At 42.9% G+C, this 15,000-nt stretch overlaps 2 protein-coding genes and 1 long non-coding RNA gene across 24 annotated transcripts in view; 1 reads left to right on the top strand and 2 right to left on the bottom strand.

The window, feature by feature from the left end:
• The window catches only part of LOC135115209 (uncharacterized), a 12,146-nt gene extending 10,740 nt beyond the window's left edge, over positions 1-1,406 (bottom strand). Inside the window, exon 1 of one of the 3 annotated variants that reach the window (XM_064031728.1) lies at positions 1,258-1,406. The gene's annotated coding sequence lies outside the window, so the exon portion shown is untranslated. The remainder of the gene's footprint in view (positions 1-1,257) is intronic. The other 2 variants (XM_064031729.1, XM_064031730.1) reach the window with 2 other exon arrangements.
• Positions 1-7,804, top strand: part of LOC135115211 (uncharacterized) — a 22,541-nt gene extending 14,737 nt beyond the window's left edge. The window contains exons 1-5 of one of the 5 annotated variants that reach the window (XR_010275864.1): positions 3,487-3,772; positions 5,012-5,210; positions 5,760-5,873; positions 6,341-6,406; positions 7,669-7,804. This is a non-coding gene — a long non-coding RNA (uncharacterized LOC135115211). Of the gene's footprint in view, positions 1-3,486; positions 3,773-5,011; positions 5,211-5,759; positions 5,874-6,340; positions 6,407-7,668 lie in introns of those variants that run through there. The other 4 variants (XR_010275866.1, XR_010275863.1, XR_010275865.1 and 1 more) reach the window with 4 other exon arrangements.
• LOC135115210 (uncharacterized) overlaps positions 5,715-15,000 on the bottom strand; it is a 52,146-nt gene continuing 42,860 nt past the window's right edge. For 4 of the 16 annotated variants that reach the window (XR_010275854.1, XR_010275859.1, XR_010275857.1 and 1 more), the window contains exons 4-6: positions 7,629-7,804; positions 6,274-6,365; positions 5,715-5,806 (exon numbers count right to left, since the gene is read on the bottom strand). Coding sequence is in view for 6 of the 16 variants with exons in the window: in XM_064031731.1 (XP_063887801.1) it covers positions 5,744-5,806; positions 6,274-6,365; positions 7,629-7,804; positions 8,285-8,361 (408 nt within the window). In the remaining 10 variants the exon portion in view is untranslated. Of the gene's footprint in view, positions 5,807-6,273; positions 6,366-6,560; positions 7,448-7,628; positions 7,805-8,284; positions 8,576-11,130; positions 11,201-14,080; positions 14,877-15,000 lie in introns of those variants that run through there. The other 12 variants (XR_010275855.1, XR_010275856.1, XM_064031733.1 and 9 more) reach the window with 11 other exon arrangements.

Raw genomic sequence — 15,000 nt, 5'->3', positions numbered from 1 at the left:
TGTTTTTTTTTTCTTTTTAATATTTTTATATTGTTCTAGTGACAGATTAACAAGATCTCTACATAATTAACAAGAAAAAACATTCTTGAGAACCCAGCTAATAGTTTCTGTGTCCTTTGAAAATAGTGGTGGTGAGAGAGAAGAGCGCCTCTGAATGTGTGCCTTAATACGCTGTACACATCGAGCCGCTGCCAGTCCCGTGAATGTCATCAGCCATCAGTGGTGCGTATTCTCAAATGTTTGGGAGTGTTACCTCAGGTGCATCTGACAGTCTTTAGTGGACGTCATCGCGGCTTTCCAGCGTTTTCACGGTTCTAGTGAGGAGGAAATTTCTTGAGAACCCGATTCATCCTCTTAGTGGCCTTTGAAAATAATCCTGACGAGAATCCAAAACTAACCTAACCGAACCTATCCGAACAGAATGGACCCCATCTAATATAGCCGAACAGAACCCATCTTAACCGAACCTAACCGAAGGGAGCCCAGCCTAAGCTAACCTTACCGAATCTAACCTACCCGAACCTAACCAAACTTAACCTATTATTCTACTGGTGCTACATTTTTAGTGTGACCAGCTAGCTAGTCATAACGCGGACGACAGACATGGTTAATTGTGTTCTCATGGGTGCTTCTGTTGGCGGTGCAGAATCCTTTGTTCAACTACCACATGAATCATGATAAGCACTGTGGAAAGGCCGGTCAGCTCCACTACAGCGGGACAGTAATGGTCACCGAAAGGATGTGAAGTTAAAATGTCAAAGGTTCAAGTCTTAGATTATATTGACAGATTAACATTTCTACATTACTGCAAGGTGAAACTCTTTGAGAACCCAGCTAGTCATCTCTATGGCGTTGAAAAATAATTGTGTGAGAGAGCAGAGCGCTTCTGAATACGTAACAGTGACTCATGGCTTGCCAGAGGACGCCAAACAAAGGCCCTCAAACAGGAGAAAGACGAGAAGCGTATTAATGAGTAAATAAACAAGGGATAAACAATAATAAGGAAGGAAAATGAACTTACTTACATACTATCAGAGAGAGAGAGAGAGAGAGAGAGAGAGAGAGAGAGAGAGAGAGAGAGAGAGAGAGAGAGAGAGAGAGAGAGAGAAGGAACTGCGGCAGAACTGCAAAGGAAGGGAGTCACAGAGAAAGATGCAAGGGACAGAAACAACTGGAGGAGACTCGTACATGGCACATTTAGGGAAACGGCGGAGGAAGAAGTACGTCATGTTATTTGATAAGTGAATATGACTATACCTTCCAGGCGGGGGATGACCTCAGCGTGATGCACGAGGGCAGTGGGTCTGCTGAGTGTGAAGAACTGCGTCCAGCGTGGCGATGGTTGGCGTGGACACTAGACGAGTTGTAATAATCCACCGCGAGCTGCCAGGATGCCTGCGTGATACCAAGTACTTATATTTCTGAAATTCTGAAATATTCCCGATTCTGTTACATTCAAGAAAACGCAGACTTACAGTGCCCGGGCTCTCACCTGAATTATTTCAAAACCCATATTAGATTATTAGTCCTGTTTCCATTGGTGTTTCTCTGATTGGTCCTCGTTAAGTTATCGCTTTAATCATGGAAACTCGCTCGATAATCCCAATAATTTCCACTATAGCTTGTCCAAAGTAGTCACGATAAGGCGCTGAATTGTTTGAGAACACGGTCCCTTGCAATAATTGTTGCCGAGAGAGAGAGAGAGAGAGAGAGAGAGAGAGAGAGAGAGAGAGAGAGAGAGAGAGAGAGAGAGAGAGAGAGAGAGAGAGAGAGATAAAACGAAAGATTAAATAAGCAAACAGACAAGGCGGTCATGACAGAATTTGGTTGGGAGCGTATAGTGGTGTGTTGCGTGCGTGACTTGGTGAATATTGTGTAGAACAGACTGATAGAAGTGGCACTGGGGAGGCGGCGCATGAAGACTGTGGCTACTTTCAGCACCATCCTTGCTGCACTGGTGACACCTGTGGGCGGTGCTGTGTACGAGATGCAGAGCCAATCAACACCAGGGCAAGGTCATTCTGTTGACCTCACAGATGGCATATGCACATGCACTGTGGGGGAAAATGGAGTACCTTGAAAGCACCAAGCTGCAGCTGCAGAGCACAGCATGTCAGCTGTGCCGCAGGTGTTGCCACTCTGCAGGAAATAGAACGTGGCTGACAGGAGTGGCACTAGGACGAGAAAATCTCCCCAATGGGAGCTTTTTTTGTAGGGCTGTAACAGGGAATTCCTGCAATCGAAAAAGAAGATACGAGGGGAGTAATACCCACGGTGTGCGAAGAGCAGAAAGTGTCACCCTCCAGCGCAGGCTCCTTCTCCTTGACAGGCTTCTCCACAAACACCTCCTGACTCTTCCCACGTGACAGAAAGTTTAGTCATTCTTGTGAAAAGATTTGGGAATGAAGACACCAAGGAAGCACTTGAAGAAGTGCAGAAGACTTTGTCTTCAATAAAGTTCCCAGGCTTATACGTAAAGGAAAGCCAGAATCAACCACGAAAATAAGATGAATAACCTCCAAAATGTCTTAAGTAAATTGAAGGATACAGGCCCGTTCACAGCACCCGCCTTGAACACATGACGTCATCAAACCCAGACGGAGACCTTCCCTCCTGCTTCCCCGTGTCTCCTTGTCAATATTTCCCTCAGTTTCCAGGGTTTTCCAGGTATTTTACATGTGTTTTCAGACTGAAATGCGTAGATTGTAGTAGTAGGAAGAGGAAGAAATGAGGAATGGAAGTGTGTAAGGAAGTGCAATAGTGGTAGTAGTAGTTGCTGTCGTTGGTATAGCGCTGTTATTATCTAGGCTGAAGGGACGGCTGTGGGAGTAGGTGGGTGTATGGAAGGGTGGACTAGGTAGGTAGCCAGTTGGGTGGATTAATTGCTCTGTGTATGGGTGAATTGTTGTGCTGATGGATAGGTAGATGGGTGAATGAATAGTTAGGTGGAAGGGTGAGTGGGTGGATGGATGCGGTGATCGCCGGCTGTGTTAATGCAGGGGCTGGTCAACGCTATCTGGAGAGGCACATTCTACAACCGCCTGTCGTGATACATCTTGATGCACTGCAACTTAAATGCAACAAAACATTGATCCTAAGCGTCTGTGCTGACAGTTTCCACGGGATCTGGTGATGCACATTCTACACAACAGTTATTATGAGCTAAATACTCGCAGCTAAGCTCTCATTGTGTTCACATCTATTTCTTGTCTTCTGCTACATAATTAGTTTGAAATATTTTCCACTGGTTTCTACAGGGACTTGTGTCTTATCTGGCAAATCCCTAAAAAGTATTATTGCAGTTTCAACCAATACACTGTACGTAACCATAGCCCCTGGAAGGGTCTACATCTCACTGTTTGGAGCATTTCTTAGCCTCATTTTACCCTGTTGGAAATTAATAACAACTTCAGATGAGAATATCAAAGATTCAAGTCAATTTTAGCTCAGATCCACCAGCAGTCGTCTCTCGTAGGATAACGAGTGTGTTCGTATGTTTATCATCAACATCACGTCACCATCGCGTGCGCGATGGTGACGTGACGTTGACACACGTGTTAAGACTTGTGATGGACGTGGAGTTACCTGCTGCGAATCAGGTCACACGGAAATCTGACAGCCAATCACATGTAGGCACGTGTGTTTAGAGGAGGAAGGAGCACCCGGGACTGTCTGTGGTGCGTCAGTTTCACCATGGACACGGAAGAGAGACGCGTGCTGGCTGTCAATATATGAAGTGGCAGTTTATCGTCAGTTCCCTCAATATCTTAAGGTATTTTTCGTTAAGTAATTAATGCTGGTATGTAGTGATGACTGACAATGTATGTAGGTGACAAAATGTTACGTTACCTTAGTTTACCTTGTGTGTGGGTTAGGAGGTTAGGTTAGTGACCTTAAGGGAGAGTCCAAGAGGGACGAAGCTCCTCTCCCCCCACGGTTAGGTTAGGTTGGTTACGTTGGGTTAAGATGATATAGAAAAATCCCGGTTTCGAAATATGCTGTTTGTCATCCTTAAACTTTTTCTGGAATGTCAAAAATGCCTCGTTTCGGCTTTCCTCACAAAAAAAAAAAAAAAAAAAAAAAAAATCCCACCAGATTCCTATGCTTCCCTGGCTTTAGTGAAAGAGATAAAGAGGATGGGAGTATTGATTGAAAACTGCAAATTTACCCCCTAAGAGAGTCGAGCAAGTATTATTTGTACTGACAGGATATTGTGGACAGCCTAAAACCGCGCGGAGACGAAAGAAACACCGGGCGATATCAGACACGCCGGCTTCTCCAAAACCCAACAAACCTGAGGCGACAGATACGAGTTTGTAGTGGTGAAACCTGAGGCGACAGATGGGAGTTTGTAGTGGTGCTGTAAAACCCTAGTCTGTACATGTGTTGTGGTTGTTACAATCATAGCAGGGAAGAAGAACCAAGGTGTGAAAGGACGGGTTGTATTTCCAGAGAAGAAAGCGACAACTCAGGGAAGACATTGGGAGACAGGGTGTAAACAGACCAGCGGCGCTTAGGGAAAACGTTGAGACGCACAATATCAACAGTCTTTACCAGTGCCCCGCTAACATTTGGCATCAAAACATGGTTGTTGCTTTCATGTGTACCAGAATTTATATACGGATATGTTAACTGTATATTCGTCCCAGGGTGGTGATACATCCCTGACCCGAGATGATGTACACTGTATTTACCTAATTTTGCCATTTTTCTTGGTCTCCTGCTTGGTGATGGTTCCTAATATTTTGTTAGTTGGTTTGATAGTACACAAATAACATTTTTTTTTTCAGCCGACCAACTTTTATGTGTAAAATTCAGTCGGCAAGCGTTACCCAGTATTTTCAACATTTATCCATGTCTCTGACGAACCCTGGAACTTCCTGCCTGCTTTGTATTCCCTCTTTCCTATGACTTGAACTCTTGCAGGAGGGAGCTTTTAACACGCCCTTCAAATTAAATGCCACCTTTTTGTATCTGGGAACTGGCATCTGATTGGGTCTCTCTTCTACAGGCAGGAGTAAGTGGACCTGCTGGTGGACTACAGGCTGGACACAAGCACTGACAAGCAGTACAGGGCATTTCATGATGGCTTCTGCAGGGTGTGTGACGGTACTGTGCTCAGACATTTCCAGCCAATGGAACTTATGGACTTGGTCACCAGCAATGAAAATTATTTCTGGACTGAGTTGGAAAAGAATGTTGAGTATAAGGTTAGGTTAAGGTGGGACTGGAGTGTGTTTAGGTGTGTGTGTGTGTTTTTGATATATGAAGTGTGTGTGTGTGTGTGTGTGTGTGTGTGTGTGTGTGTGTGTGTGTGTGTGTGTGTGTGTGTGTGTGTGTTAGGTGTGCTTTTGGGTGTTTGGCAGTGTTTTCAGGGTTGCTGTGTTTGTTTTTAGGGTTGTTTGTGTGTGTTTTTCACCTGTATATCATTCATTTTAGTTGTTCTTAACTATTTCATCCAACCTGTCATTCATTTTACTTATTTTTTCCTTATTAATTGTACACACTCTTTGCCTCTGTCACCTCCTCTAATATTTATCCAGTCCTTCCTTGTGTCTATAAATCTAGTCATTTTTTGTCTCTATCACTCTTCTATCTAATATCCAGTCCTTCACTTCCTGTCTTCAGTTCGCATACACTCCTCACCTCTTCTGCTGCCTATATTCACCCAGTCCTTCCCTGCACACACCACGGCAATCTAAATTAACACACAATTGCCAGCATCCTTCCTTTTATTAATCCCTCACTGTGTTTTCCAGACCATCCAGTCACTCGCACGTGTTGATAAGTCTTTCGCGAGCTCTCGCTGGAACAGAAAATGTTTTCAAGTTTCTCACGGGGACTGACCAGGTTCTTCTACTACTAGTGTCCAGGTTCTACTACGAGAGAGAGAGAGAGAGAGAGAGAGAGAGAGAGAGAGAGAGAGAGAGAGAGAGAGAGAGAGAGAGAGAGAGAGAGAGAGAGAGAGAGAGAGAGAGAGAGAGAGAGGGAGAGAGAGAGATGAGAGAGAGAGAGAGAGAGAGGAGAGAGAGAGAGAGAGAGAGAGAGGAGAGAGAGAGAGAGAGGAGAGAGAGAGAGAGAGAGAGAGAGAGAGAGAGAGAGAGAGAGAATGCTTCAGCCACCTGCGCCGCCCACCCAGGTCAGTGAACGACCTTGGTTCAACAATCAGTCACCACTGCAGACGATAGTGTACATTTGGTATTTATCGGATCATAAGCCTCATCCACAGCACACCAGTACATCAAACGAGTAGCAAGTAATACATTCACTTACGTGGATGACATTAGTTGCCTGACTGACGGCGTGAGTGGCGTCACTTGAACCGATGTTTGTGTTCCAGTTGAAGGACCGCAGTCGTATTGGACCTGGTCAAATTATTCGAATTGAAGGATGTTCGAATCACGAGGTATGAAATTGTGTGTGTGTGTGTGTGTATGTATATATATATATATATATATATATATATATATATATATATATATATATATAAATATATATATATATATATATATATATATATATATATATATATATATATATATATAATATATATGAGTATTGGTCGTACAGCAGTATTACTGCTTTGTGAACAATGTTGATTATTAACAAATACATGATAATGAGTCCTTTGTTATCATTTATCAGATTTTGATTATCTTCAGATCTGAGAGTGAATGCTGCTGCTTAGTGATGAAGGGTTGTATTTGAGAGTGAATGCTGCTGCTTTGTAATGAAGGGTTGTATTTGAGAGTGAATGCTGCTGCTTTGTAATGAAGGGTTGTATTTGAGAGTGAATGCTGCTGCTTTGTAATGAAGGGTTGTATTTGAGAGTGAATGCTGCTGCTTTGTAATGAAGGGTTGTATTTGAGAGTGAATGCTGCTGCTTTGTAATGAAGGGTTGTATTTGAGAGTGAATGCTGCTGCTTTGTAATGAAGGGTTGTATTTGAGAGTGAATGCTGCTGCTTTGTAATGAAGGGTTGTATTTGAGAGTGAATGCTGCTGCTTTGTAATGAAGGGTTGTATTTGAGAGTGAATGCTGCTGCTTTGTAATGAAGGGTTGTATTTGAGAGTGAATGCTGCTGCTTTGTAATGAAGGGTTGTATTTCTAACAAGGGATGGGACTAAGAGATTACAAATTTACCAGAAAAAAAGGACATTGTGTGGCTTGTGATATTGTTACACATTCATTGAAGAAAACATGTAAATCTAAGAAAAAATTAACTAAATTAATTTGCAAAAGACGCTGGTGTGTGTGCAGGCTTCTATTGGATAACCCATGTGACCAATACATGACTATTACGCTCTCGATTTAATGGTAAACATGACTATTACGCTCTCGATTTAATGGTAAACTTGAACTTTTAATATAATCAGGACTGACTATCTATTCAAACTTGCTTAGCATTTTTCATAAGGATGCATGTATGTATGTATGCACTGGAAAACCTGCAGGATGAAATATTTCTTGTATTAATTATTATCTATTAACTAGCTTTATTAAATCAGCAGTGTACTATGAACAATCTCTAAACCATATTAAGATTCTAGACTTATTCATCAGTATTTTAATTATAGAAATGTAAAACCTCATTTGTTTCATCAATTTGACTACATTATTCCATCTTACCTTTAATTAGGCTCTTGGCTTGTCTTTCACCCTTCTCCAGGCCTGCACCACACCTGCGAGAGGAGGATCTCCCAAGGCTGTCTCCCAATGTCACCTTTTCCTGTCTCCGTCGCTCCATCTTAGCATACCTTGCTTGCTCATCCAGTTGCTGTCTGCAAGGTGGAGAATGTTTACACCTGGAAAAGTTGCAATATATGAAGAAGGAATTCTGGTGTATCCCTGTTTACCCCCCCCCCTCTCTCTCTCTCTCTCTCTCTCTCTCTCTCAACAGAAAGTAACTTTTAATCGTGGGGAAGACAGGATGTGGTGATGAATATATAGAGATAATGCGTGAAAGGGTTGTACAACAGACTCTTATATTTCCATTATGAATAATAACAATAATAACGAGACAAGATGCTGAAGTTCATGTAGTACTAGTAAAAAAAAAAAAAAACATAGGTAGAGGCTTATTTTATTTGTTTACCAACTCATGACTACAGAATTCATTAGGAAATGCATGAAGACAATGCAAATGTACCTATGTATATAGAGTTCCTACACAATTACTATTCACCTATCGATTTGTTCTGCCATGGCACTGCTCCTTCACCGATGAAGTATTCTATATAATGTTCACGGATAATCCTACCATCGATCACATCATTCCGGCTCACCCTCTGTAGTCCTGGTAACTCGGGAGTTTGTCGCCAGTTTCCAGGAATAATGTGTCCTCTTGGCACATCTTCAACATCTAAACATCCTTCAGGCGTGTAATGGCACATATGATATCTCCTCAGGAAGTTATGCAAACTAGTACATACTAAAACAATAGTTTCAAGTTTTGATGGAGGTCGATCAATAGGTGGCAGAACACTCGAAATCTGTTGGCCAAAATGCCAAATGCATTTTCCACTGTACGCCTTGCTCTGAAGAGACGATACGAGAAAAGGCGTTCTCTTCTAGCCTGATTTCTATGAAGAAAGGGTTTCAAGATATACCGGCGCAAAGGAAATGCGTCATCGGCCACAAAAACGCATGATAATGTTATATATAACAATAACTTCCTGTAATCATTCGATCCCCTGGCAGACCAGCAGTATGATTTCCAATGCGGCTACTGACAGCGCACTTGTCCCACACTCCTCCATCTGATACTCTGCTATTTGTACCTATGTACACATATATAAATTCACAATTTGCATCACATATGGCAAGGAGTACAATGCTGTGCGTGCCTTTGTAATTGTAAAAGTATGAACCATTATCACATGGAGGCCTTATCGACACATGTTTCCCGTCAATAGCCCCGCCCCCAACAGTATGGGAAAACCCATTTTCTCTGAAACCCATGTACCACACGCATCCACTCCTCTGATGTTGTAGGCGTCTGTAAATGAAATGTATTAAGTTGTGAAAAAAATTTCAAATAAGATTATATTATTGGGTTTCATTTCTCTCTCTCTCTCTCTCTCTCTCTCTCTCTCTCTCTCTCTCTCTCTCTCTCTCTCTCTCTCTCTCTCTCTCTCTCTCTCTCTCTCTCTCTCTCTCGCTCGCTCTCTCGTTCATTTGCATTTTCATAGATGTATTTATTACACATGCAGTACAGTGTTCTATTCTCAACATTCTAGATTTTCAATGATCCATTACTGACGGGAGAAGATGCAGCCTCTTCTGCACCATGACTACCAGTAATGTCTCAGTCTGCGGAGTCTACTGCATATCGTAGGCTACCCACACGTTCAGCCAAATGTCACATTTCACCTACACCGTGTACCAGCAAGCGATCAGCCAAAACGGTATGTGCCGATACAAATGATGTTATTCGGGAAGCCCTCCATCAACTGAGGGATATGTCGTCTACACAAGAAACTGGTCCGGACTGCAGCGTATTTGCTAACGTAGTTGCAAACGATCTGCGACAATTGACTGGAGAAACCAAAATTTTTGCTGAGAAACTATGTGATTTTCCTGGCTAAACTTGGGCGGCTTTCATCTTCATCAATGGTTTAAAGAGTAGCATCATTGTGTTTTATATGGTTATTCTCACATTAGATTGTTTCTATAAATTACTGCAACTTTTCATCTCTGCAGTATTGCAGGATGTGGTCACAGGTGTTTTTTTTTAGAACGTATATATTTAGGCATATATAATTGGTACAAATTACATTATTGATATTACTTTAATTACGCACACATGTGCCTCTAATGGATGACTGCTGTGATTGTACAAAGGGTTCAATACGCAATATGTACTAAAGCTGAATAAAGTTGGTTCTCAATTATTTGCGTTCTTTAAAACTAATGAAAAAAAAAAATAAGATTTTTTTTTTTGTGTGTGTACAAGTGTTTTAACCAACCACTCATCTTTAAGTAATAGTCTCTGAGAATAGTATATATGGTTTGACATGTTTCTGGTGTAATGAGCGGCAAACTGTTTCGATATCTTCGTAGAGTACTGCAGCGCTGTGTATGAACACCCAGATGCCATGAATCTGAGTGTTGCTGCTTCAAGACGAGCTTCTGCACATACAGTCTGCCTCAAGAGGGTATCCTGCTTTGTTATGTATGGTTCCACTTTCGCAAGGAGAGTATACAAACTGTTTACATCCATTCTCATGTACTGGATGAAATCATTTTTACGTTCATCATGAAGTTCACGTAATAAAGTCGCATGACTTCCCAACTCTCCTCTTCTGCGGAGCCATTCTTTACACCACACTCCCCTGAGATCTTATTTGTTTTCTCATTTTCACACTAGCTGCAAGAATGATCCACCACAACGCCATTTTTTTCTTGTCTGCTGTGCTAGGCATGGTGTTTTTCTTGTCTGCTGTGCTAGGCATGGTGAGACCGCTCTCACACTTCGCTCTCTTTTTAATGCCTACTGAATGACTTGAATTGCCCAACAGAACCACCTCTCGAGCGGTGTCGAGTGGTATACGAGACTATACAGACAAAAGTTGCCCGGTGGGGGCAGAGCCTGACGGGTTCTGTCCATGAGTGAAGGGTTTGCACTGATCTGGTAGCACTTTCTGTGCCCGTAATTTTTACGCTTCTGACGTCACCAACTACACATAGTGGGTATGGTAACAGTGTTTGCCCGTCGGGCACCGCTCGACAGTGTGGACACGGCTTAAGAATAGTCAGGGACATTACAACAGTATATTAAGGTGTTATGTTGGTGTATGGTTGCAGGAGTTGGCAGCCAACGGCGACCGGTTGCCAGGTGGACGAGTCGGGCCGAGTGGTGTCAACGTGAGGGCAGTGTGGCTGATCGTGTGGAAAGTGTGGTGCCAACTCCACTGGTTCTAATTACAAGTCTGACTGTAGTGCCAGATTGAAGCAACAAATATGCCCATTGGATCAAGAATGTGTAGTGCACTGATGTGGGTAATGAAAACTGGAAATACAACACTAAGAACTGAGACAAAAATGTTATACTATGTTCCTTGTTACGTGGCACGGATTGCTAATATTTCTGACTACTCCTAGATACGAGTAAGTTACCTGCCTTTCCTACCTTTCCGTGTGGTCACTGCCAGGACACACCATGTTCCCTATAACATCTCTTTCTCTCTCTCTCTCTCTCTCTCTCTCTGGAAAAAACATAAAAATCGATAACAGCAATAAAAAACAAAAATCGATAACAGCAACAAAACAACAACCTATAACATTCTCTCTCTCTCTCTCTCTCTCTCTCTCTCTCTCTCTCTCTCTGGAAAAAAAACAAAAATCGATAACAGCAACAAAACAACAACAACAACACCTGCTCCACACCATCAAGTTCACCACCACTACAACCCCAACACAATAACAACAACACAACCACAGCCGTTAACACCTGTAACAGCAACACACCACCACCACCACCACCACCACCACCACAAGACGAAGTACAAAACAAGCTCGTGCAGAAAATTAAATGTTCACTGCGATCGGGTTTGTATAGTCTTTCCTTTGTACTTTATTTCCTCTCTCGTATTTCCTTTTTCGTAACAGATAGCTACTGTGCTTTTTTTTTCTTTTTCCTCCTACTATTTCCTCGTACGTTTTCTACTTACTCCTTCCTCCTTCCCATTTTCTTTTTCACGTGAATTCTTCCTTTTCCTTTTCATTCATTGCATCATTAATTTCCTCCTTCCTTTTTATAAGCATTACGTTTTTACTTCCTCTCCATCCCTCTTTCCCTTTAACACATCCATTGTTATAGATTTATTTTCCTTTTTCTCATCGATTCTCTCTTTCCCTCCTTTTTCATACTTTCTTCACACCAACTCACTACTTCCTTTTTTTTTTCTTTCATTTTTTCTTCTTTTTCCTCTCCACATTCGTGCCTTCCTTCCCTCCTTCACACTCCTTCCCTTTCCTTCCTTTTTCTTGCACCTTTCTCTCTCTCTTGCACCTTTCCTCCTTTTCTCTTGCCCACTCACACACTACATATTCTCTCCTTTTTCACTTCCTTCCTTCCTTCCTTCCTTTATCCTTCCTCTGCGTTCTCCTTTACTCCCTTGCTTTACACTCCTTCCTCCTTTTACCGTCTACCACTCTCACTCTTCTCTTCTTTCCCCTCTTCTTCCACTCGTTCTTTCTTCTTGTGTGATCTTATCTTGCATCCTATCCTCTCTCCACCCTTTCCGCCTCCTCTACCTCTTCCTCCACTTCCCTCCTTCAGCTCTGCACCGTCTCGCTTTTCACCTTCATTCTTCCCTTCAGTAAATGTTCCACACGGACGACAAGTGGGTTAAGCGTGGAGGAGGAGGAGGAGGAGGTGTTGGATGAGTCTATAAGGCTTCTAGACACCTATTTAGGCTATTGATGCATGTGGGTGGTTGGAGTGGCAAGAGGGAGCGTGGGGAAGGGGAATCGTGTGTGTGTGTGTGTGTGTGTGTGTGTGTGTGAGAGAGAGAGAGAGAGAGAGAGAGAGAGAGAGAGAGAGAGAGAGAGAGAGAGGTAGGTAGGTTGGGGGAGGAGGTGAGGCAGACAGGCAGACAGACAGACTGAGACAGGCAGACAGACAGACTGACAACCATTCATACAAAAAGACATGCAGACACAGACCGACAACCAGCCCTCCTACACACACACACACACACACACACACACACACACTTGATTCCCCTTCCCCACGCTCCCTCTTGCCACTCCAACCACGCACATGCATCAATAGCCTAAATAGGTGTCTAGAAGCCTTATAGACTCATCCAAACACTAAAAGGAGCAGACAAATGGTTCAAAGCTCTCAGTGGCTCTAGTTTTATATTTGCTCAGTGAGGTTGGCTGGAGTAAACTGAGAGCTGGAACATTCGACCACCTGGACAATTCGTAATACTGAAAAAATAACTGGAGTATGACTGAACCAATTCCACCACTCCTAATGCAGAAAAGAAACCGAAAAATTATGTAGTTGGTGAAAGATTTGCCCAACAAAACGATTGCTGGCATAGAAAGATGAAAAATCAAGACACCCTAACAGTTTCTGGGGTTTCTGATAAATTCCCTTATTTTCTTATGGTCTTACTCTATTAAAAAATAAATAAATAAATAATCAGCTTAAAATAAACAGACTAGTGTGAACCGAAGCAGCGTGGCGAGGCGGGCACATTGCTCTCCGTCAGGCGGCTCCTCCTCTGGGAAGGGAAATTCCGTATTATGTTTCTCCTCTTTGCTCTCGCGTAAAACTTTTAATAGGGCTTATGAGAGATATTATCTTTCATTTACCGCTTACTGAGAAAACTGATCATAGCCTTGTGTTCCTAGAGGTAGATTTTTCGTGAGGCAGGTTTTTGGTGAGGCAGGTTTTTGGTGAGGCAGGTTTTTGGTTAAGCAGGTTTTTGGTTAAGCAGGTTTTTGGTTAAGCAGGTTTTTGGTGAGGCAGGTTTTTGGTGAGGCAGGTTTTTGGTGAGGCAGGTTTTTGGTGAGGCAGGTTTTGGGTGAGGCAGGTTTTTGGTGAGGCAGGTTTTGGGTGAGGCAGGTTTTGGGTGAGGCAGGTTTTTGGTTAAGCAGGTTTTTGGTGAGGCAGGTTTTTGGTGAGGCAGGTTTTGGGTGAGGCAGGTTTTTGGTTAAGCAGGTTTTGGGTGAGGCAGGTTTTTGGTGAGGCAGGTTTTTGGTTAAGCAGGTTTTTGGTGAGGCAGGTTTTTGGTGAGGCAGGTTTTTGGGTGAGGCAGGTTTTTGGGTGAGGCAGGTTTTTGGTTAAGCAGGTTTTGGGTGAGGCAGGTTTTTGGTGAGGCAGGTTTTTGGTTAAGCAGGTTTTTGGTGAGGCAGGTTTTTGATAAGGCGTGTTTTAAAATTGTTAGTCAGAAGAGACCACATAATCGAATTGTAGCAGATTGACTCCAAATTATTTTTAACACCAGAACAAATACTTCATTCTCAACTTAATAAAATCCACAGTAAAATTCCACAGTACACAGGGGAAAGAGGAGATATTTCTTTTCTATCTCTATTAACGTGAACAACAATCATGTACTCACTCTTAGTAGTGGCGGTGGTGGCGGTGGTGATGGCGGCGGCGGCGTTAGTGTAACTCAAGCACCTAATCACTATCACACCTATAATCTTTTTTAACGATCAATAACCATTCGCCATATTTTTATCACAACAACATGCTTAGTGGTCCGAGTGTATGCACTGCCCCAATGCGCGCTGTCTTGATAACACAACATTGCAGTGTAGTGTTCAGCACAAGAGACTTCTGGGCCGCGGTCACAATCACCAACGCGCCGCTCCATCCCGAGTGTTGAGAGCACTAGCCAACCTCCACCTCGATACATCTCACGTTAAAAGAGACTGCATAATCGCTACAGTCCTGCACCACACAGTTCACTGCCGAGACTCAGCGGCTTCTACACAGTCCTGGCTCTCCCTCACTCTCCCAAACATTAGCCGTTGTCCGCAATTCCGTGGCCAGGACAAGACACGTGTATCCTTCCCCTTGGCAGCAGGTCACTGTCCACGAGAGCAGAGGCCTGCTGTGTCACGGCGTCTTCTCGTTCCAACTCGTGTACTTGTCTCTGGCTTGTTTTGTAAATATATAGAGTTAGCGGCGTCATATATGTCCAAAAAAGTGTATTAACAAGAACGTATTACAACTTTCCATACTAACCTAACTTTTGAGATAGGAATAAGAGTTAGGCTGTAAAAAAGGACGTGTTGGACGCTGATAGAGATGAGCACGAACACTCGAACAGTGAGTGACGCAATGAAGCAGCTCGAGGCTTACACGTGTCACTACCAAGCGGTGACCAGTTAACAGGACTCACAAACCAAAAGATACTTCTTTCTATGTTCTAATACGTTTATATGATCATTAAACTTTACTTTTCGTCTTAATACTTCATGTTAGGTAAGTGTGTGGCGGGACTAATTAGTGGAGGCGTAAAATGTTTAAAAT

The sequence above is a fragment of the Scylla paramamosain genome, chromosome 29 (assembly GCF_035594125.1).
Source record: "Scylla paramamosain isolate STU-SP2022 chromosome 29, ASM3559412v1, whole genome shotgun sequence".
Taxonomy (NCBI): Eukaryota; Metazoa; Arthropoda; class Malacostraca; order Decapoda; family Portunidae; genus Scylla; species Scylla paramamosain.
Note: the sequence above shows the minus strand (reverse complement) of the source record. Positions and strands in the feature narration are given on the sequence as shown.